General features: G+C 40.8%; 1 protein-coding gene across 1 annotated transcript in view; it reads right to left on the bottom strand.

The window, feature by feature from the left end:
- The window catches only part of ULK4 (unc-51 like kinase 4), a 1,112,493-nt gene that overhangs the window by 953,713 nt on the left and 135,413 nt on the right, over positions 1-23,367 (bottom strand). The window contains exons 16-17 of the mRNA XM_082258381.1: positions 16,607-16,653; positions 2,167-2,245 (exon numbers count right to left, since the gene is read on the bottom strand). Of these exons, the coding sequence (XP_082114507.1) occupies positions 2,167-2,245; positions 16,607-16,653 (126 nt within the window). The remainder of the gene's footprint in view (positions 1-2,166; positions 2,246-16,606; positions 16,654-23,367) is intronic.

Here is a 23,367-nt window from a genome sequence, read left to right as displayed (position 1 = left end):
TAATACTGTATTTAAAGTTTGTTTACACTGTTTATTGCTTGTCTGCTAATATCAGTTTTGACTCTAGTTAGTGATATAGAAAGTGGATCTTAGTTTTTCTAGCATACGTACTATTCTACGTAGCTGGTTTACATTCAACTTCATCTGCTATGTGTGCATTTATGTTCAACTGCTTTTTATACTAAGCTTTTGGCCAATATAATAAGTTTGTTTATTTTAAAACGGGTGGGTCTCAATTTACTGGTAATAACCCGCAGCCAGGATAAAGGTATTTTTTACTTGTGCCCTTATTCGTGTGTGCAGTGATTTTCATCCAACCAAGTGTGTCAGAGGGGCTGAGGCTGTTCTCAGAGTTGAGGTGCAGAGCAAAGAGCTCAGATTTACCAATTGGCTCCTTCCGGGGGGGGGGCTACACAACGTAATGTAAAGAAATGTGGTATTTTTCCATTTTTTTCCTGATACAGAAGTGAAGTAGTTAAGCTGTATATGAAATACTACACATGGCAATTTCTGTGACCTTGTACAGTATAACTAGGAATTCCATTCCCCACATCACTATGCCACTAACCTTGGGAAAACGGGGAATGGTTTAGAATATTAAAATGTAAAATACCATAATATGGTAAACATTAAAAAAAAGGTCATGCAAAAAAAGCCTGTATTAATAAGTCCGATTTTCCACTCTAATTGTCCATATGTTCCAAGAAAAAAGGCACAGTTCCCCCCTACTGTGTTTATGTAAAATTGTCATGTTGGTACAACCAACGATAAACTGTATGAACAATTAGTTGCCCTGTATGGAGAAAAAAAAGTCTAAACACAGCAATGACCTTAGCTGTGACTCTTTAGGGGTTCCCCGCATGGCCTGTGTTGAAAGAAAGAAGGCTTTTTAAGAGAAATGAATGGCTTTCATAATACACTTTCTTTTAAAAAAATAAAATGGAAATATGGACTATGGTTGCTATGGCAACATAGATATTCAGTGTCCAACACTCACAAGAGTCCCAGTAATCTATCAATCAACAATACCCTTGCTACATCCACTTGTGATGTTATCAGCACAAAACCAAAACTCTAATGGAAGACATACCGTTATTATCCACTAATAACTAATGTCACCTCACAAAGTAAAACTGTACACTTTCTATGGGATTATGTAAGAGTGTGTGTGTCAAATTAAAACTCCATAATAAAAACATTTTTTAAAAATGTAATAGAGCAGGTAAGGCTTACATGGTTGTAATCATATGAGAAAGGGTTTCATCTATGACAATCTTTTAAATCAAAGTTAAAACCAAACAAGTACAGTTCCTTTAAACCACAGTCAAACCTCAGCGCTCACTACATGTCACATCCAATTGTGTGGCAATATTTCAAGCGATGCTGCTCTCCTCAAGCGGGGAAACTCCAAAGCGCTACAATGAAGAGAAGAGGGCGCAAACCCCTAGTGCATTGCCTTCAACACCATATTCAATTAATTAAGAAGGCAAAAAACATATTCACCAACATGAGAAGAAATAAAAGCCCATCACATCACAGATCCAATTTGGTGGATACCCAGTATCTTCAGTTGGAAACTGACGCATTTCAGGAGACAAGCCACTTCCTCAGAGCGGATCACTCTTATATTTCTTCTCATGTTTGTGAGTATGTTTTTTGGCTTCTTAATAAATTGAATATGGTGTTAGCCGTAATACACTAGGCTATTGTGCCCTCCGTTCTCTTTATCAAAATAAGTACAGTAACTATCTTTTTTGCACTGCCATGGGTAAATGGAAAATGCAGCATGCTTCAATGTGACTAACATGCATCTGGGATGTATTTGAGCTGCTTCTGACCTCCTTTGAAGCTCCTTTTGCATTTTGTTTGACATTAGAAAAATGCTGGTGTACACAAATCAAAAGATATATAGGCAATATGGGATATTAATTTGTTAAACAGGCAACACGGTTGAGCAAGGTCTGCATACTGGCTTCAGAGAAATGGAGGTGGAATCCAGAATCCCTAAGACCCCAGTGACCAACAGCTACTCCAATTCACTAAACAATGAGAAATCTATATTTTGTTTTAGGGTGGACAAATTCTTATCTGGGTGCAGTTCTAATTGGTTTTTGAAATGTTGGACACAATTCTAACCAATGAATTAGGAGTAATCAGTAAACGTACCTCTATAACAGGAACATCTTCTTTAAGCTCTGTTGTATGTGCAGCCAATAGGCCGATGACTCTCACCACTTTTATACGTCTGAAAGGAGAAAATAAAACCATGAAAATAAGTAATTACAGTGAAAATACGAGATGTTAGGAATTATCATGGACTAGTACACAGCTCCCCCTTTCTAAACCCATTAGCCTTGGATCAAAACAGTAGAGAGAGTTCTGAACTGACAAGTGTGCAACTTACGCAAACAGCTTAAAATAATTAGTTTTCCTACAAAAAACTCTCTAAGTAGCAATGAATAACTCTTTAGAGATTAGCTCAAGTTGCCCATTCAAGAACACTAACTTTTAATGTTAACAAAATAAAAATCTGGAATATTCAGTTCAGTTTTGGGCACCAGTTCACAAAAAGGATATTGGGGAACTGGAGAAAGTGCAGAGAAGGGCAACCAAACTGATAAGGAACATGGAGGAGCTCAGCTATGAGGAAAGATTAGAGGAACTGCATTTATTCTCTCCTGAGAAAAAGAGATTAAGGGGGGATATGATCACCATGTATAAATACATAGGTGGTCCATATTGTGAACTTGGTGTTGAGTTATTCACTTTAAGGTCATCACAGAGGACAAGGGGGCACTCCTTACGTCTGGAGGAAAGGAGATTTAATCTCCAAATATGGAAAGGCTTCTTCACAGTAAAAGCTGTGAAAATGTGGAATAGACTCCCTCAAGAGCTGGTTCTGTCCAGCTCAGTAGATTGCTTTAAAAAATTATTGGATTATTTTCTAAATGTACATAATGGATACTAACATTTATAGGTAGAGTTGATCCAGGGATCATCAGATTGCCTCTTGGGGGGATAAGGAAGGAATTTCTTACCCTGCTGGAGCAAATTGGATCATGCTTTGCGGGAGGGGGGGGTATGGGATTGTAAAAAACATTTTGTTTTCCCCTTTATTGATTGAACTTGATGGACTTTGTGTCTTTTTCAACCAGATTAACTATGTAACTTGGGCGTGAATACAGCATCAACTGAATTACCCAAATCCAATTGGGGGACAGAGAATATACAAGTTCACCTTGATCAATTTTACTGTACTCCCATTATAATGGCTACAACAACCTGTTACACCTTGTACTCTCCCCAATATTTTTATTCTAGGGCACAAGAACCATTCACCAATGACCCCACAATAGGTATGACAACAGTAGCGACATCTCATGCCTTGACACAACCACCATGTCTTTACCACTTTATTCCTATATTGACAAAGCCCTAGACCAGGGATCCTCAAACTATGGCTCCCCAGCTGCTGCGGAACTACAAATCCAATGAGGCATTGTAAAAGTCTGACATTCACAGCCATGACAAGGCATGATGGGAATTGTAGTTCCTAAACAACTGGAGGGCCAAAGTTTGAAGACCCCTGCCCTAGACAGTAGTTATACCAGACTAATAAAAAATAAAACAAAATCTGCTGAAATACACCGGTTTCCCCAAAGCTGCCTATACTTATTCCAACCCTGTGCTAGCTATAGCAGTCTCCACTCTTCAGGGAAGGCTTTAACTTTGTTTTTATGGAGCTGGATTTGTGGATAGGATGCCAGTCATGCTTGAGAAGCAAAAAGCCCTCCTCATACTATTGTCACAAGGTTGGATGTGCACAATTGTCTAAAATGTCTTTGTAAGCTGTACCCTTTTCTGGAAATCTCATATCTCAATAATATGCAAGGGAGTCCACATACGTTTAGCCACATAGTATCTTTTGGAAGCATTAAAGAATTCCAGGAATTGTAGCAGTTTTAAAAATCCGCATGTTTACATGGGGTTAAAACCATCAAGGTTTATACCAACTTAAAAGCTTACCTTTTTTAATGACTTTTTACATTTTTAATGAGCATCGGGAGTACAGCTATAGCTAAACTGCTGGCGCCTTGACAGGAGAGATGCGGATGCTATGTCACTGCCTGCCCTTCCCCTCTACCGTCCATTAACAAAATAGTTTATATGTTGCGAATGGATTCACATAATACAAAGACTTCTGTGATTAGGCAAGAGGAGAGGAGGGATGGGCAGAGTGGCTGTACACGACTCTGAAGCTTTTGTATCAGAGACCCGAAGGTCCACTGTTGGAGCGTCATAAGTATTCAGATAGCTGTACTCCACGCGCAGTAAAAATTGAAATAGTAAATAAAAAGAAAAAAGTTCATGGGATGGTATACACTTTGTTGGACTTAACTCCTTATGTCAGCAGTTTTTAGATCTGTTGCAATTGCCGGAGTTCTTTTTTATATACCAATACAGAGGATGGATTTAAAGAGTAACTCATTAAAAAAAAAACGGCAAAAAAAATATCATAGCCTATACAATTGCTACACAAGCCATGTTGTAATTTAATGTTATTAAAAAATTACCTTTCCTTTTCACTCTGCAGCGCTGTTTTTTTTTTTGTAAAATTCAATGCAATATTTAATTTTTTTATTTATTACATTTACTTTTATAGCGCCGTCAATTTATTCACATCAGTCCCTTTCCCCAAAGAGCATACAATCTAAAATCCCTAACTCGCATTCATGCATACACACGCTAGGGCCAATTTAGACAGGAGCCATTTAACCTACCAGCATGTTTTTGGAGTGTAGGAGTACACAAAAGAAACCCATGTAGCCACAGGTAGAACATGCAAACTCCAGACAGGTTGTGCCGTGGTTGGAATTCGAACCGAGGACTCTAGTGCTGCCAGATGGCAGTGTTTTTTTTGCTTGATCAAGGTTTAGTAGATGGAGACGTACAGCCATTCTTGTTTTTGCTTGCTTGGTTTAACTTGCTAATGTACGCAGGTGTAGGGAGAACATGCAAACATGTGCAGGCTGAGGCATGGTTGGGAATCGAACAGATGACCCTAGTGCTGCTAGGCAGAAGTGCTAACCACTAAGGGGGGGGGGGTCTGGTACAGTATACCCGAGAGGCCAGTGAAACCGAGGGATACCTAAGAGTCCGACTATTCCATGGAGGGAGCCCATGTCCACCCCGAGACTGCCAGAGAATTTGGGGGACACTTAACTCACCATACCATGATTTCAGGTGAGCACCGCTCCAAACAGACTACTTCCCACCCGGGGTGGGGGTGCGTCTAGCCAGGGGCTATGCTGCAACTCAGGGCGTCTCAGGTAGTTCGCGTCCCAGCGAGATGGTCCACTCGCAGGCTCGTCCCCGTCCAACGGGGCTCTGGCGTGGTGAGGCCTAGTGCTGGACTTTAACCTGCGCACATGCGCTGGCCAGGCTGGGAAACCTTAAGGATCTAGAATATCCAGTCTGAAACCCAGCTTGCTGTTGCTTGTAGTTCTCCAGGAACTCTAACTAAAAGAAATAAATTACAAAAAAGGGTTCCCAAAAAATAACAGCTAAGACCAAAGTTCCAGCAGGGAACTAGGTCCTACTTCTAAACTAGGCATAAACAAACTCACGGCTGTAGCAGAGTGTGTGAGGTTATGCCTGCAGGCGTGGTGACGTTTTTTCCTGCCTATTGTCCTACTCCTGTAGGGGGCAGCATAACCCAATGGTCAAGAAGATATAAAGCTGCGTCTGTCAATGAATGATAGACAAATGTAGGTTTTTGCTTGTGCAATTGGCTCACTCATTTACTTAGTATGCACTAAGAAAAAAATCAAATGTTTGGCACCTCCTGCAAAAGGAAATTACAGTTTTGGTGAGGTACTCCCCAGAGAATAAATACTTCTATAGGAATGCAGACCCTAGCAAACTTCAAAGCAACAAAAAATAGGACATCTTCTACAAAGTTTAATAAAATCCCTGCAATGTACATTGATCACCCAGCGAGGATTGTTTTTTCCCCCTCACAATAAGTAAAGTTACTTGTTAAAAGGGAAATACCCATTTTGAATTTTTAGTGTAAATATCAGCGCATTTTCTGTGTCAACAATGCCACTAGAAAACGTCCAAGTGTTGGTGCTCCAGCAGGGCCAAATCACTTTAAATGTGATGCATGACAATTTCTATTAAAGTTAGATAGCCTGCACCAAAATAATCAAGCACTTGCTACAATATTCTAAAACTGTAGTTTCTAGAATATTAAAAGTTACAAATTGTTCTAAAACCACAATTACTACAGTGGTGTCAATACTGTAGTGGGAAGGGGTGGATAACGAGGAGCTGCACTGCAAGAGCGAGAGGTGGGGTGGTTGAGTATGGATGTACAGCACACCATTATCATGCAATAAATAATGAACTGTTGTGAGACAATTTTAAACAAGTGTGCATATAGAAATACCGTTGTTAATACCGAGAGCGTCCTTTTTCCTTCTATTCTGTTATTATTTCACCATAGGTATATCAGCCCTAAAACATGCTACAAAATTCTACTTATCTACAAGCTGACTTGTGCCTTAATGGTCTTCAAGTCTTTGCAATGAGGAAGAGCCATCAGTTACCTGGCTGGTATAGTCTGCTGTGCATCAAATGTTTAAAGCGGTAGTATACGGCTTTTTTCCACTTTTAACTACAGGTAAGCCTAGAATAAGGTTTACCTGTAGGTACAATTAATATCTCCTAAACCGGCATGGTTTAGGAGATATTTGCACTGCATGCAGCCGCTCACGCGAGCGGCGCATGCGCTCTGAAGGTCCGGCGGACCTTCAGCTTTCCTTGCCGGGAGCTTGCCGGGAAATTGACTCCCGCGCGCATGCGCGGGAGTGACGTCATTGCGGCTCCGGCCAATCACAGCGCCGGAGCCGCCGAACCCGGAAGAGACGTCGAGGGATCATGTCAGCTCCCAAAGCGGTGTCCGGGGGTCCGTGTTGGGGCTTTGTTCTAAGGTAAGTAATTCATAATGAGCTAGTATGCGATGCATACTAGCTCATTATGCCTTTGTCTTGCAGGGTTTTTTTTTTTTTTTTTTTTTTTTTTTTTAGGTTTACAACCGCTTTAATGCAAATGCAAAATGCATCATTGTCAGTTTATGTGCGTCCGTCATCCGCAGCTCCCCTCTGTCCTCTCTCCTCCTCCCTCCCTGCTTGTCAGCTGTGTCAGTGCTGATCTGCTCCCCTCCTGCTGCTATCATAACTCAATGACATTCCTACAATCTCCTCTGCTTTACTAAACACTGTCCCAAGTGTATGCGTTTTTTTTTTTTAAATGCTGCTGTGTACCTCATTTCATAGCGGTGCTCACGTGACCGCCCGCCAGTCTCCTCTTCTCTCCTTTTCCTGGTTGACGTCAGCGGGGGTAGCGGTCAGATCAGGAGAGTGAGCAGCAGACAGGGCTGAGAATCCCCCGCTGATGGCAGACAGCAGGAGACCAGGGGGCGGTCACGTAAGCGTCGCTATGAAATGGGGTACACAGCTGCATTTAAAAAAAAAAAACATATAAACTGGGGACAGTATTTCATATAGCAGAGGGGACTGTAGGAATCATATTGAGTGGTTTAACAACCACTTTAAATATTTACTATTAAAATGTTGCTAAACCCACAACAGTCAAATCAGTCTTTTTTTGCAGTAAAGCATGTTTGCTATACACACTGTGGAACCTAAGGGGGTATCCCTCTGCATTGTGTAAACATTCTTTTTGATCCTGTCTTCTCTGATGCTCCCCTTCTTCCACTGTCCCGAATCCATCTCCGGGTAAGACAGAGGCTTTGGAGTCACTTGCACATCCTCGATTTGGTGTGTACTGCTAAAGAATTTTTTTTTTTTCCTGGGAGGGTGCATGTAATAAGCACAGGGCCAATCAGCGCTGTCCAGATAGAGGGTCCAAGGTAATGCAGCCTTTTAGGAAAGTCAGAGTAGAATGAAAACTCCTCCTACAAGCTTTAACCAGACACAGACAGAAGTCACAAGACTGCTATTTACTGCTGATGAGAAAAGGTATTTAGCAGTTTATATTTACTAAAACTATTGCATTTCCATGTTCTGTGTACTGTGGGAGAACAGATATAGTGAATGCAGGGTCCTGGGTTTAGTAACACTTTAAAGCAACAATCAGGACCACAACACAACAAAGTGAGACAAACATGCAAGTTCACCTCCTGGCTTTCTCCCTAGCTCCCAAACACTCTTCCAAAGGGAGAATTGCTAGCAGAAGCAATAAAAGTGAATGGGCTATTGGTCTGCAGTAGACCCACTTTGTTCAAATTTTGGGTCCACCACAAAATAAAATGAGGATTTGACAAATAGCTCTGCAGAACTGGGAAAAAAACACCCCATTCAATACATGTGTGTTTAATGCAGAGCATTTCATGCAGCATCTACAAATCTGTGTGTATGAAAATTGTACTAAAATATGTCACTAGGTTAATTAGATAAAAACACAAATTCGTTTTTATAAGTATTATGATTGCATTATAGGCAGTGCAGAACCTCTTTTGTGGTTCTTCCTGTACTATGAACAAAGAATTGATTTCCATTTTTCATTCTACCACACCCTACATAAATTCAGTACATTAGTAGTCGTGTCTGATACAGTCCACTAGAGGGTAGTATAAAACAAGATTCTTCAATATATTTCCTGCGACTTGATACAATTAATTACAAGCAGCCATTAGGATGCAAATACAATTTATGTAATGTTATCTGATTTGGACATAAATTATAAAGAGCTATTACAGAGGTTATTTAACATGTACAATGGTTGGACTGGGCATTCTCTGTCCATAAAGCGTAACATCTAGAAAAACGCCTAGCTTGTTATGTACTTTATATGGAAATTAAATAGATAAATATAGCACAATATTCAAAAAATAATATTGACAAACATGTTACAGCTGCATAATAAAATTAATTCAGCAATATTTCAGCTAAGCTAATACAGCTTACTAACATCAATTACTTATGATAGAACTGGGCTACACAGTTTCTTCAAGATTTATTAAGTGTGCATTAAAATGTATGCAGTAATATCAATCACAGTACAACTAATTGGAGACAATATCCTTGGCCCATAGAAAAAACATATTTTACTACATCCTTTCATCTCCTGAATGCTCACTTTTATTGCTTTTGATTATGTGGAGTAATCAAAATATAAATTTAAATAGGCAGCATTTTACTGAATAAAAAAGGCAGTTAACATTTGCAGGGTCATTTAATATAATTTCAAGTGATGTATAAAATCTGAATGAAGGGAAAGCAAAGGGTTTTGCTTATTTACACCAATACGAATCAAGCAGCAGAACCTAAAATATTACTTACTATAGTAGGTACTAAACAATGCTCTCCTGATTATCTCAGAACTCCTGATTTCAATTACATGATATTAAAAGAGGAAGTAAACTCTTCCTTTTTTTTAGATTTTATCTTCTCTGCAAAGTAAATGCATAAGGTGCTATTATGCATAGTATACTAGCACACTATGTGACACTTCCCTCCAAACTAAGCCCTCGTCGTCCCCGCTGGAGGCCGCATCCATCTTCTGCCGTCTTCCTTTCTGGTCTGTGGACTCCGGCTATGGTACTGGCTGGGAGCCGCGTGACGTCACTTCCACGCATGTGCATTGGAACCGCCGGTCACGGCACAGGGCTCTGAAGAAATGGCACAGGCGGCATGCGCTGATGACGTCATTGGCCGCATGAAATGTAAATATCTCAGGGTGCAAGTTTAGGAGATATTTACAGTACCTATAGGTAGGGCTTAACCACTTGCCGACCGCCGCAAGTACATATACTGCGGCGGTCAGCCCCGTGCAGGCAAAGTGATTTATGGGACAATAGGGGGCGAACGAAGGTGCGCTCCCACCCCCGTGCGAGTGACCGGCGGGTCCGATGTCCGCCGGTCACTCGCGATCTCCCACTAGAGAGGGAGAAAGGCAGGCGGCTGATGTAAACAAAGCCGCCTGTCATTCTCCCTGATGTAACAGCACAGATCATACGGTCCTGCTATGTAGGATCGTATGTCTCTGTGGTTACATCAAAAGCCACGCCCCTGTACAGTAAGAAGCAAGCCCCTAGGGACACACTTAACCCCTTGCTCTCTAATAAAGTTAACCCTTTCCCTGCCAGTGTCATTTTTACAGTAAATATGCAGCACATGTATAGCACTGATTACTGTAGTAATGTCACCGGTACTCCCAATAGTGTCAAAAATGTCAGTCAAGGGTCCGATCTGTCCGCCGCAATGTCGCAGTCCCGCAAAAAAAAAAAAAAAAAAATCGCAGATCGCCGCCATTACTCGTTAAAAAAATAAAAATAATAAAAATGACAAAAATCTTTCCCTTGGTTAGTAAACGCAATAACTTTTGCGCAAACCAATCAAAATACGCTTATTACGATTTTTTTTTACCAAAAATATGTAGCAGAAAACAAATTGGCCTAAAATGTTAAAAAATTTTGATTTTTACATTTTTGGGGGGGGAATTTCATATAAAAAATTTTGAAAAAGATTGTTATTTTTTCAAAATTGTCGCTCTTTTTTTGTTTATAGCGCAAAAAGTAAAAATCGCACAGGTGATCAAATACAAAAAAAGAAAGCTCTGTTTGTGGGGAAAAAAAGACGTCAATTTCATTTGGGTACAGCGTCGCACGACCGCGCGATTGTCCGTTAAAGTCACGCAGTGCCGAATCGCAAAATACCCCCTGGTCTTTGAGCAGCCAAATCCTCCAGGGCTTAAGTGGTTAATAAATACAGGCTTACCTATAGGTAAAAGTTATAAGAGTAAGTTTACAACCACTTTAAGACCATCTGGTTGTGAGATAAAAATGTAGTTTGGACTGGCACTCCAATGTAGTGTTACAGTAGTGGGCAACACATCAGCACTGCAATGCACTATAATTAACATGTGTCCTGTTGTAGTGAATTTTAAAAATATTATTGTGCATTAAAGTAATTGTAAACCATCACCTTCTAAAAAAAAAAAAAAAAAAAAAAAATCCACTCAGTTTAAAAAAGAAATGAAAGGCAAAACATTTGTGTATAGATATAGAAAATCATTATAAATACATTGTTTCCCTTTTTTTAAGTGATCACATTCCCTCTGATCTCAGCTGCATAAGAGCTGGGGGGGGGGGGAGAAGCAGCAGGACACTGAGCTAGAAGGGGGGGTTGTCTCAGATGCCTAGTATAATAGTAAAGTGTGCCAACATCCCTTTTGAATGGTTTGGAGAGAGCAGGACAATGAGCTTTACAGTGAATAGCTGTGCAGCAGGGGCTTGTCGGGACAAGTCTGATCACTGGAGGAGAGCACAATGAGTTCCCAGCACAACTAGAGAACTGACCACACTGTGTTCTCCTGGTTAGTGTGGTCAGTATTTAAGAGGAAAGCAGAAGGACTGGCAGGAAACCACAGGCATGAATTATGAACAAAGCATATCCCTCTATAGTGTGTACTTATCTCTGTTAAGAGAAACAAGTGTAATTTCTGTCTGCTGGTTTATTCCTTTGCTATCAGCATGAATCCTTTCTGCCAATTTCTCCTGACACCAAAAAAAATGGTAACAGGGGAGGGAGCCCCAGCTGATTGACAGCCTCAGCTCTATTCCTTTGAGCTGTGTGAGGGGGGGGGGGTCTTTCCTCCAATCAGCTCTCAGAGCTCTCCTCACTGAGCTCTGTAGACTGTAACTTCAGATTTTCACCCCCTTTTTCTGCACTTTTAGACAAGCTTTAAAAAGTCAGGACTTTAAATGGATGTAGAGAAGAGAAAACTCCAGATAGACAGGTACAACTTATGAAGGAGGATTTGTTTCATCTGTGTGTCACCTGAGGTCAATCACTTCACTGAGTATATGAAAGGGTTTACAACCACTTGACGTTACACTCTACAGAGCTCATTGAGGAGAGCTGACTGGAGGGAAGGAACACACACCCTTTCACACAGCGCACAAGAACAAAGCTGAGGCTGTGAAGTCAGAGGCTGTGTGTTGGAGCTCCCTCTCCTGCCACCTTTTTTCTCTTGGTGTCGGAGAAAAGTTGTCAGAAAGGACTCATGCAGATAGCAGAGGAACAAGGCAGCAGACAGAAATGACACTTTGTGCACTAGACTGAGACAATCACACATTATAGATGAATATGCTTTGTTCATATTTCATGTCCGAGGTTCACAACCACTTTAATGCCAAGGAAGTATGGTCTGTGGACTTGGCAGAGTTTGATTGCCAGAATGTGCAAACAAATAGGGAACCAGGCTGGGGAGGGTTTGGATGAGGAAGTGGAGAAACAAAAGGAATGTTACTTAACAGTCATAAAGGGAAAAACTGAGCATCCTTTTCCTTAGGTGTTTTTTGCTGAGAAAGTTACAGGCTTTTGCTGCTAGTTGCGTCCTACAGAAATAGAAATGAATTTGGATTGAACCCTAGATTCAATCCAAAGAGACATCCAAACGCTTCATACATAATAATTCTGCAGTCCAATAGTTTAACCAAGGTGCCCAGGAGAACCATGGAATAGCAAAATCAGGAAGCTTTTAGCAAAGGAGCACATTTGAAATGAATAAACAACAGTCACATGTCCACATGTACTTTAACCATTTGCCGACCGTCGCCCGACTATATAGGGCGGCAGTCAGCCCCTCCCAGGCAAAGTGACGTACCGGTACGTCACTAGCCTGGGAGCGAATAGGGGTTGATCGCGCGCCGCCGGAGGCGCGCTCCCGCCCCCGCTCGTACCCTAAGAAGCCGGCGCGTGTGACCGGCGGACCCAATGTCCACCGGTCATTCGCGACCGTCGGGTGGAGAGGGAGAAAGGCAGGTGGCTAATGTAAACAAAGCCGCCTGTCATTCTTCCCTGTGTAAAAGTACAGATCACTCGGTCCTGCTATGTAGGACCATTGATCTGTGCGGTTACACCCAAAGACACATCCAATCACAGTATGAAACACGCCCCTGTGGACACACTTAACCCCTCCCTCTCCAATAAAGTTAACCCCTTCCCTCCCAGTGTAATTTTTACAGTAACAGTGCATATGTATAGCACTGATTACTGTAGTAATCTCACTGGTACCCCCAAAAGTGTCAAAAATGTCAGTCAAGGGTCCGATCTGTCCGCCGCAAAATTGCAGATCGCCGCCATTACTCGTTAAAAAAAAAAAAACAACAAAAATGACAAAAATCTTTCCCTTAGTTAGTAAACGCAATAACTTTTGCGCAAACCAATCAAAATACGATTTTTGCGATTTTTTTTTACCAAACATATGTAGCATAAAACAAATTGGCCTAAAATGTTAAAAAAATTTGATTTTTACATTTTTTGGGGGGGAATTTCATATAAAAAAATCAATAAAAATATTGTTAATTTTGCAAAATTTGACGCTTATTTTTTTGTTTATAGCGATGATCAAAAAAATCGCACAGGTGATCAAATACGACCAAAAGAAAGCTCTGTTTATGGGAAAAAAAGGACGTCAAATTCGTTTAGGTACAGCATCGCACGACCGCGCAATTGTCCGTTAAAGTAACGCAGTGCCGAATCGCAAAATAGGCCCTGGTCAGGAAGGGGGTAAAATCTTCCGGGGCTTAAGTGGTTTTAAAAGGGATTTGACCAACTAGCAGTGATTTGTTAAGGTACAATGACAAAGTGACGTTTCCAAATTTTATAATGAAGTCACCTAAAAAGAAAAAACTTTGTGATATTCTTAGTGGAAGAAAAACCAAGACCAACAATAGAACAAAGAGCAAGAGCCATGGATTCCATTAATCCAAGGGTATAGCTGACTGCCATAATAGGGAGAAGAAAAATTCTAGGTTTGGGTGTAATAGCCACAGAACCTAAAGCGGGTCAGAAAGATTCTTCGGGAACGACAAAGAAACCACAACTAAGGATCTATAGAGGGCTCCTGACCGAACCTAAAAGCCAAATATGAAAAAACATGTTGGGGAAGGTAGGTAAGGGAGAAGAGCCCCTCTTAAACCATATCCACCAAAAGGGTGATCAATATGGGGTACCAATGAGTCAAAAAATAGTATAGTAGTGGTGCTAAAGATAAATAGTTTATTAGGCACTTGTGCCTGGTGAGAAGACTGTGCATGAACAAGACACAACATACAATATAAAACCAATTAAAAACATAACTACAAGGACCTGCACATGAATGTAGCCTGAAATTGAATGGTAGAAGGTAGGTTAAGCTTGGTCAAAATACTGCCTCATGATCCTAGAAAAAGATCAAACTGAACCAGTCCATGGAAATGATAATCAATCTGTGAAACGTCACAGTAAAATAACCAGGCTATGAACCATACAGATGTCCCAAGAAAAAGGATGAATGGATGTTCAAATATCGTTCCGGATACTTGGAAGAAATTTTAGGTTAGTGATGATGTAAACGATCGTGTGTATATGCTGGTTATCAACAGACAAAATTAACTCAGGCTGTTCCTCCTCAAATCAATAAAAAGTAGTTCAATATAAGGGAGCAATACAGGAGAGTGATATAAGTACTTGGCGAAGACAATAACATGGAAAGGTCAGGAATGAGGAATCCTGTTGTGGAGATCCAAGGGTGATGAGGTAATGTTGCCGGTACGTTGGCCGGAGTATGCAAAAGCCCAAGGAAATGCTTATACAAAGGTTCCTCCGTGATCCATTAGATGAGGGCAGTGATGAACAAACACTTACAGCCTAGTAAAGTAAAGTTCATACCTCTGTGTACCGAGTCCTGACTCCGCCGGTATTCACTGTCCGCTATGTCGGCGTTCCACCACCATGCTTGCTCCAGCCTCGTTCCGAGTTGGCGTATGGGTCCGTCAGTGGCGGCCTGACGTCATGTCCGGTTTTGGCGAGCTGAAAGCAGAGGGAGCCGAAGGAGAGCCAGCCGTGTTGGAGTCGGACGTACACAGGGAAGGCTGATTCAAAGTGTGCAGATCCTAGGACACTGCCGCTGACATGTTTCACCAACCTTACGTTGGTTTCTTCAGAGCTGATTAAAAGCCAAATATGGCTGAGTTCGATTTAACAGATAAGGGGGAAAAATGACCATAAGTGACCTATGGGTCAGAGATGGTCCCCAGCAGACAGCTAGACCCCGTCACACAAACACCAAGTCCTGCAGTTTGCAAACTGTTTTCCAGCATTAGACATACAGGACAAACAAAGCAAATCTAAGGTTTAAGATCCAAACTATCCCCTAAATGGCCGTATCTACTACAATACAACATGGAGGTTTTTATCGTGCCCTCTTAAAATATAGAGCGGTCACAGAGAAAAAGCAAAGCAGAATAATTCAATTTTAGTCTCATCTGACCACCTTTTTCCATGTGGCTTCAGAATCTTCAAGGTGCATTTAAGGAGGTCAGATGAAAATAAAATTGAATCATATGGCCGCAACACCAAATGATATGTCTGGTGGAAATCCAATACAGCTCACCTTCCAAATATTACCATTCCTACAGTAAAGCATGAAGATGGTAATATCCTGTTTTGGGGGTGTTTCTCTGCAGCAGGGACTGGAGCACTTGTCAGGATAGAAGAAAAATGGATGAGGAAAAATACCATCAAATTCTTCTGCAAAATCTATTGCACTCTGCCAGAAAGTTGTCAATGGGAAGGTTTACCGCTTCCAACATGATAGTGACCCAAAGTACAAAGCAAAAATGACCACACAGTGGTTAAGAGGAGAAAAAGGTGAACCTCCTTGCATGGCCTTGTCTGAGCCCAGACCTAAACCCCATTGAAAATCCGTGAAATGTCTTGAAGACTGCAGTCTACAAATGGTCACCATCAAATTTAACTGAACTTAAGCAGATCTGCAAAAAAGAGTGGGCAAATTATTCAAAGTCTAGATTGTGCAACAGACTAAAGGCTGTAATTAAAGTGAAATGTGGTCCAACAAAATACTGACATAAGGGGGGGGGGGGGGGAGAGGTGATCCTTTTTCCAACTCAGTGATTGTTTTTGAATTTTTTTTTTTGACATGTTGGTGTAACTGCCGGATCACACTGATCCGACTTGTCAGGCGACTTGGTCGCCTGACAAGTAGCTTCCAATGCTGTGCAATGGAACCATTCTAATCAGAGCGACTCAAGTCGCTCCGACTTAGAAAAAGGTTCCTGCACTATTTTTTTGCAAAGTCGGAGCAATTTGCATTGACTTCTATCATTGCAAACCGCGCTGAAGTCGCGCTGCACGGGCGACTTCGAGTAAGATTAGTGTGAACCGACTCTTATAGTTTCCATTTGGACGTTATAAGTTGCACTAGTAAATAGAGTTGGATAAAACAAAAACCGTGTCTTCATTTCAGGCTGCAAAACAACAAAATTTGATATTTTTAAAAGGGGGGTGATTCTTTTCTATACTCACTGGACCAAACAAACAAACAAAGGCTTGGCTTTCACCTTCCTGTCTTCCAAATCTAGATAGGCCTACATTCATCCATATCAAAGAAGTACTGTATTTCCCTGGAACTGACTGAAGTCATCTTCCACTGTGCTTATAGGCAACAGAATATCCTTTACAACTGCATAATGCAAAATTTAAGTCACATAAAAATACAAGGCAATACTTACATATCCCAGTTTGCTGCTCCACGTAACTGCTGCATAAGAGATGGAAACTAAAACATAAAAACAGGTAAAAATTGTTTATTACATGCATTAAAATACAGGCACACAATTAAATCTAAGATGTTGAGGTATCAGGGGATTTGGATATAATAAGTGGCTCGGAATCCTGTAGCACTGAATATTTTTCTAATTCCCATTCACACATTAGTTGAACGCCTGTCAAAGAGTGTAATAGTACACTTTGTATCACAGTGCTTCTAGGTATGTATTATTTTATTTTGCATAATTTATTGCAAATAACTGAACAAATGTCAACATGTGTGATAAAGCCAAGGATTAGTAATATTTATAAAGTAGGACTTTCCAGACATATATTTGATATAGAAAACATATGTTTATTTAATTTCTCAGTATTTACTGTATATAACAACAACATATTACTTAGTACTATATCAAATAAACAGTTCTATTTATATTTTTCCCTGTAAAAGTTCATAGTCTAATGTTTCTACCATACTCATAGGCGTGTGCACAGGGTGTGACAGGGGTGCCTGGGCACACCCTAATCACCTTGTGTGGCGCAGATTGCCCCTGTTTAGACCCCTGACATTTCACCAAAACCCTCTATCGGGGCTCCTAAAAAACTGAAAAAAATATAAAAAAAATAAATAAAATTGTATAAAATAATATAAAAACTTCTGACACCAATCTCTGCCCTACTGACACATCCCATTGATCTACTGACACAGGAACAAAGGAGCCAAGCCCAACCCCTGAAAAACAACCCCACACCATAATCCCCCCTCCACCAAATGATTTGGGCCAGTGCACAAAGCAAGGTTTATAAAGACATGGATGAGCGAGTTTGGGGTGGAGGAACTTGACTGGCCTGCACAGGGTCCTGACCTCTACCCGATAGAACATCTTTAGCGTGAATTAGAACGAAGACTGAAAACCAGGCCTTTTCGTCTAACATCAGTGCCTGAATTCACAAATGCGCTTCTGGAAGAATGGTCAAACATTCCCATAGACACACTCCTAAACCTTGTGGGCAGCCTTCCCAGGAGAGTTGAAGACAAAGACATGGATGAGTGAGTTTGGGGTGGAGGAACTTGACTTGAAAAGTATTAGAATTCCCTTCTCTATTCAATACTTTACAAAAAATAATGGCTTTGTATAGCCCTAAAGAATAATACATTTCACATTAAAATGTCCTGGACCATAACCAAAGACTTGACTACATGACAAAAATTCTAAAACATGCTTCTGTGCAACTAAGAAATGGCTCATTTCTCCCTCAGTTGAGAGTAGTGTGCAGCAAATGTATCTGAATGTAAACTATTTTGCTAGGAAGCCAAATACCAAGGATAGCACTAATTCTGGTCATGTGGTAAATCGCACATAACAAAGAGTACTTTTATCTACATGCTTGAAACGTATATACATTTAATCTTGAAAACCATCAAAGAAATGTAAAACTTAAAGTTATTCCAAATGTTTTTTTCTTTTCTTTCTTCTCTTCAGGTTATACTTACCTGCTCTCCGCGATAGTTTTGCACAGAGCAGCCCCGATACTCCTCTTCTTGAGTCCCTCATCAGAGCTCCTAGCTCCTCCCCCCTGCCAAGTACCCCCATAGCCCCCTCGGGGGAGACTGCATGTAGAAGGTTTTTGACCTTAATGCATTGAATGCTTTAATCACTTCAGAACAGGGCACTTTTACCCCCCTTCCTGCCCAGGCCAATTATCTGATTCCAGCGCTGTCACACTATGAATGACAGTCATGCAACACTGTATCCATATGAAATTTTAGACTGTGTGCAGGGTAGTCAAATTCCTCCACCCCAAACTTGCTCATCCATGTCTTTATGGACCTTGCTTTGTGCACTAGTCCAAATCATATGGTGGGGGGTTATGGTGTGGGGATGTTTTTCAGGGGTTGGACTTGGCCCATTAGTTCCAGTGAAGGGATCTCTCAACATACCAAGACATTTTGGACAATTTCATGCTCCCAACTTTCTGGGAACAGTTTGGGGTTGGCCCTCCCTGTTCCAACACCAGTGCACAAATCAAAGTCCATAACAGACATGGAGGAGCGAGTTTGGGGTGGAGGGAAGGTTATTGGCCTGCACATAGTCCTGACCTCCCCCCCGACAGAACACCTTTGGGATGAATTAGAGCAGAGACTACGAGCCAGGCTTTCTTGTCCAATATCAGTGCCTGACCTCACAAATGCACTTCTGGAAGAATGGTCAAATATTCCCATAGACACACTTCTAAACCTTGTGGACAGCCTTCCCAGAAGAGTTAAAGCTGTTATAGCTGCAAAGAGTGGGCCAACTCAACACTGAACCCTACGAGCTAAGACTTGGAAGCCATTAAAGATCATGCGTGTGTAAAGGCAGGTGTCTCAATACTTTTGGTAATATAGTGTATGAGAATCAATTTACCTGCCATGGGCAGAAAGACTTTGCATTTCTGTCAATCCATTCCTGAGATTTACACAACTGTGCCCCTCTGCACAGAAGTATGGAGATCTGATTTTTCTCCTGCAACTAGGTAATGTATGATGAGCTCTTCTCTCTGTCACTCTGGTTCCTTGTCAGTATCCGAGTTCTGTAGCACAACGGACTGTCTCCCAGTGCTAAATAATATCTAAATCAGCTGGTGCTGAATAACCCATGCACATAAAAACATCTACAACATCGAGACACAACCTATCCCTCCAATGGCCAGAATTTTTAGATCAGGGCTTGACAAATTTGCCTGAAATCTAGGAGCCAGCTAAAAAAGTTAGGAGCCAGTTTTTTTTTTTTAAACTAACAACCAAGCTTTATTTAATAAAACGGATACTAAATTTACACATAAATACGACTAGAACCCCACTCTCCTCTATAGCGCAATTGGATGGAAACAGACTGTCTGTCTCTTTCCATCCGATGCCATCTGATCCGATCCACAGGGTGGATAGAAAATAGAACCACCATCCGTCTGTTTTTGGCAGACAGGATCAGATGGCGGCAGATTACCGCTCCATAGAGGAGACTGAAGGGTCCGATCAGGTCTGCCTGAGAAACTGACAGGCGGACCTGATCAGACAGCCCGTGTGAAAGGGGCCTTCGGCTGTGGCATGGCGATGAGGAAAAAAAAAAAAAAAAATATATATATATATATATATATATATATATATATATATATATATATATATATATATATATATATATTTTTTTTTTTTTTTTTTTATAATAATAATAATTGGAAAAAAATTTTTTTTTTTAATAATTAAAAAAAAAAAAGAAAAAAATCATCATTTATTTTTTTTTTAATTTAAAAAATAAATTAATAATAATAACCACACTCCCTATCCACTTACCTTTAAGCAAAGGTAACTGGACAGGAAGATGAAGCCTGCAAAAACTTCCCTCTCATCTCCTCTTAGGAAGGAGATGGGAATGCATTAACAGGCAGTGGAAACAGTAATTACTCCCAGCCACCACAAGAGGGCGCCAGTTCCCCAGCCTCTCTCATCTCACAGAAGGCCGAAAAGCCGGGGCCTCAATTTTTGGACGGCGCGGAAGTCCGTGAACTCGGGAGGAGGTGGGGGTGCAAAAGGGACAGGACACCTCCTGCAGGGCACCCCAGGCGCCAGGTCGCTAATTCTAGTCGCAAATGCGACCTGGCGCCCGGGGTTTGTCGAGCCCTGTTTTAAAAAATTATCTATGAATAAAACCGGTCTCCCAGGAGCTGCTTTTTCCTCTTGGAGGCCTATACCAAGTCAAATTCAGGTGCTAATAACAGATGTTTCTGAAAATATGCTGCCTGTACTGCCCTTCTGAAGATTCCCAAACATGTGAATTGTAGCGGTTAAATGTATTCCCCTTGCAGTCTTAAGGAAAATTCTATTAACATGCGCCCTAAAAGGAAATCTACAATTTAAAAAGGATTATCAATTATAATTACATATGATCTGACATCCCATATAGTTTAACGCATACACTTTGGGACCCAATAGGCACTAGGCAGTTACCATCCATAGCATCAATTGCATCAAAAAGATGATAAACCAATTTTAACTTACAGTGTTGCACAATATAAAATAATGAACACAGCTGCATTCTTGCTGCTATGAATACCTGACTGCTGATCGGCTGGGGCACTATGCAGATGTTTCTACATCGGACAACTGGATATTTTCACTTTCAAATTTTGCAAGGGACCATTCACACTATTGTTCTGTGGTAACAGGAACAGTAACACAAATTACACTGGCTGGTACGATGCGGTACTATTTATTTTGAATAGCACTCCCAAGACACCTTCCCAATGTACTAGTCTTTCAGCGTGGTAACATGTGTTGCGGTATGCTGTCAAAAAGGCTACAGACACCTTTTTCACCGCTTTTTCTTGAATTAAAGCACCCCATTCAAAAGCGTTGGCTGCCATAACGTAACACTCCACATAGAGTGCATGCTAACGGACCACAATGGTTTAAACAGGCCCCAAGACAGGCCTGTGTGGGGCATATATCACTGCTACATTTATCCCTAAACTTAAAAATACTTTGAATGTACCATGACGCACAACTTCTGGGATTTAAATAGAATTCCTCCTACTAATAAAAATGCAGTTTTGGATTACATTTTGGGTGTTATCATAGTAGAATTATTATAACCTTTGCCAATCCTGGAGATATGCTGCTTCTGTGTCTACCTCAATAATACCTAGGCTCTGAATGAAAATTGACTGTTGCCAGAAACCCCCTAATAAATGTTTACACTCACTGGCATTCTAACTAGAAGTTCTATTGGTGGACTATAAAATACAGTGTCAAGATTTGGGGTGAGGGGACAGAGCAGAACACTAGATCTACCCTTAGAAGGTACGAAGACAAGTATTTGCAACCAAACATATATACAGTATGGGACTTTAAATGTACATTCTAGGGTATATTTAACACTGACTCGTGAAATTTATAAAAGTATAACAATTTTATTCGATATCACATTGGTTAAAAGACAAATTTTAAAAACATATTTACAAAGAAGGCAGCCACTTAGATCTCTGTCTTGGCATTGGGATCCAGTTGATTGGCCAATGCTCAATGACCTGCTCAATGATACTATTCCAGTAATGTATAAATGTCCCATATCATTTTGTATATAATTGCAGTATTTATTAGAGGATCTAAGGCCCTGATGAAGCGGGGTAGCCCACAAAACATGTTGGCCAATCAACTGGATCCCAAGGCGAAGACAGAGATCTATGTGGCTGCCTTCTTTGTAAATATGGTTTTAAAATTTGTCTTTTAGCCGATGTAATATTGAATAAAATTGTTATACTTTTAAATATTTCATGAGCCAGTGTTCAATATACGCTAGAATGTAGATTTAAAGTCCCCATACATATTGTTGGTTCCGAATATATTACATATAGTGTGTGTGTTCGTCTGGAATTAGAATATGGTTGCAAAAGCAGCTCTAGTGATGACGGGCACATAAAACGTTAATGTGTTAATTAACATGGTAGTCTACTTAACAGCTATCAAACTGAGAACTTGTTAATAATCAGAGCTGCTCCCAGGGCAGCTAAAGTAACAGTGTAGCATATATTTTCATATAATTTACATTAATGCAAAATATTAAGTAGGTAAATGTCCTTTTTAGTGTAAGTGTAACTTTTGTTAGGAAAAAAACTAAATACAGGTATAACATGAAACATGTTGCAAAAGAGGAGAGTTAACCTTTAACAAAAAAGTATTTATTTTTCCCGCGTTACTGCTACTAAAAAAAAATTGGCTCAAGTTTGGCTGAAAATTACATTTTTAGAAGAATTTTGTACACTTAAATGGGTAAAGGAAAACATCCAGTTTTCATGGCAGTAAGAAAAAAATGTGTGTATAATAGGCATGTCAAACTCAAAAAACAAGCAGCCAAACTGAGCAGAACAAATACACCATGGGTCACAGTGGTTCTACTAAGGATCGCAAAAATATTATACTTATTGGGTATTAAAGTGAATCTTGCTATTGCTTTTGCTCTCCTATTGGCAGACTCATTCACTTCCCCAAATTTCAGCGGGTTTAAGTCCAGATTTAACCTGTCACAGTTGTATCTTCTGCTTCTTCTATTGAAACTTAGGCCGCAAGTAGTTGTTTGAATATAGCCTTAGCTTGCTCCAAAGGCTTTATCCATAGCCCAGGTATTGCTGCACTGCCTTGGCCTCTGTGGCACCTCAAGCCTAGTCTTCTCTGCACCCACGTCCCATCCACTGCTGCACCTCCCGCCAAAGTCTCGGCTGGCTCATCCACTGCTGCTCCTGCAAACCAGGCCTCTGCTGTACCCCAGCCTGGTTTCTGTTGCACCTCAGCTATAACCACAGTCTCAGCATTGTGATCCATGCACCTCCATTGCATCCACAGTCTGAGCCTCCACTGTTCCATATTGGCACTTATTACCCTGAGCCTCCCTCCTGCCTTCAGCTGTCCTGTGTCTTATGCCCCTCTTTTGTCCAGTTCCTCATCACCCAGCACCAACATTCCCCCTAGTCTGTATCTGCAGAGTGGCCTGGGGTTAGCCAGCAGCCAATCCCAAACTCCTCTTAGATGGTCCCTGACAGAACACCAGCTACTTCTCAGGGTGGCCGTAATCACTACAATTTTATTGTATAATTTCTGTACAATTATTTACATTTATCAAAACTATGTAATATGATGTGGACAAACCAATACAATCCAAGCAATTTCTATCCAGACACACAGGCCAATACA

This window comes from Pelophylax lessonae, assembly GCF_965119305.1.
Source record: "Pelophylax lessonae genome assembly, chromosome: 5".
NCBI classification, from domain to species: domain Eukaryota; kingdom Metazoa; phylum Chordata; class Amphibia; order Anura; family Ranidae; genus Pelophylax; species Pelophylax lessonae.
The sequence above is the reverse complement of the archived record's forward strand: the minus strand, read 5'-3'. Positions and strand labels throughout refer to the sequence as shown.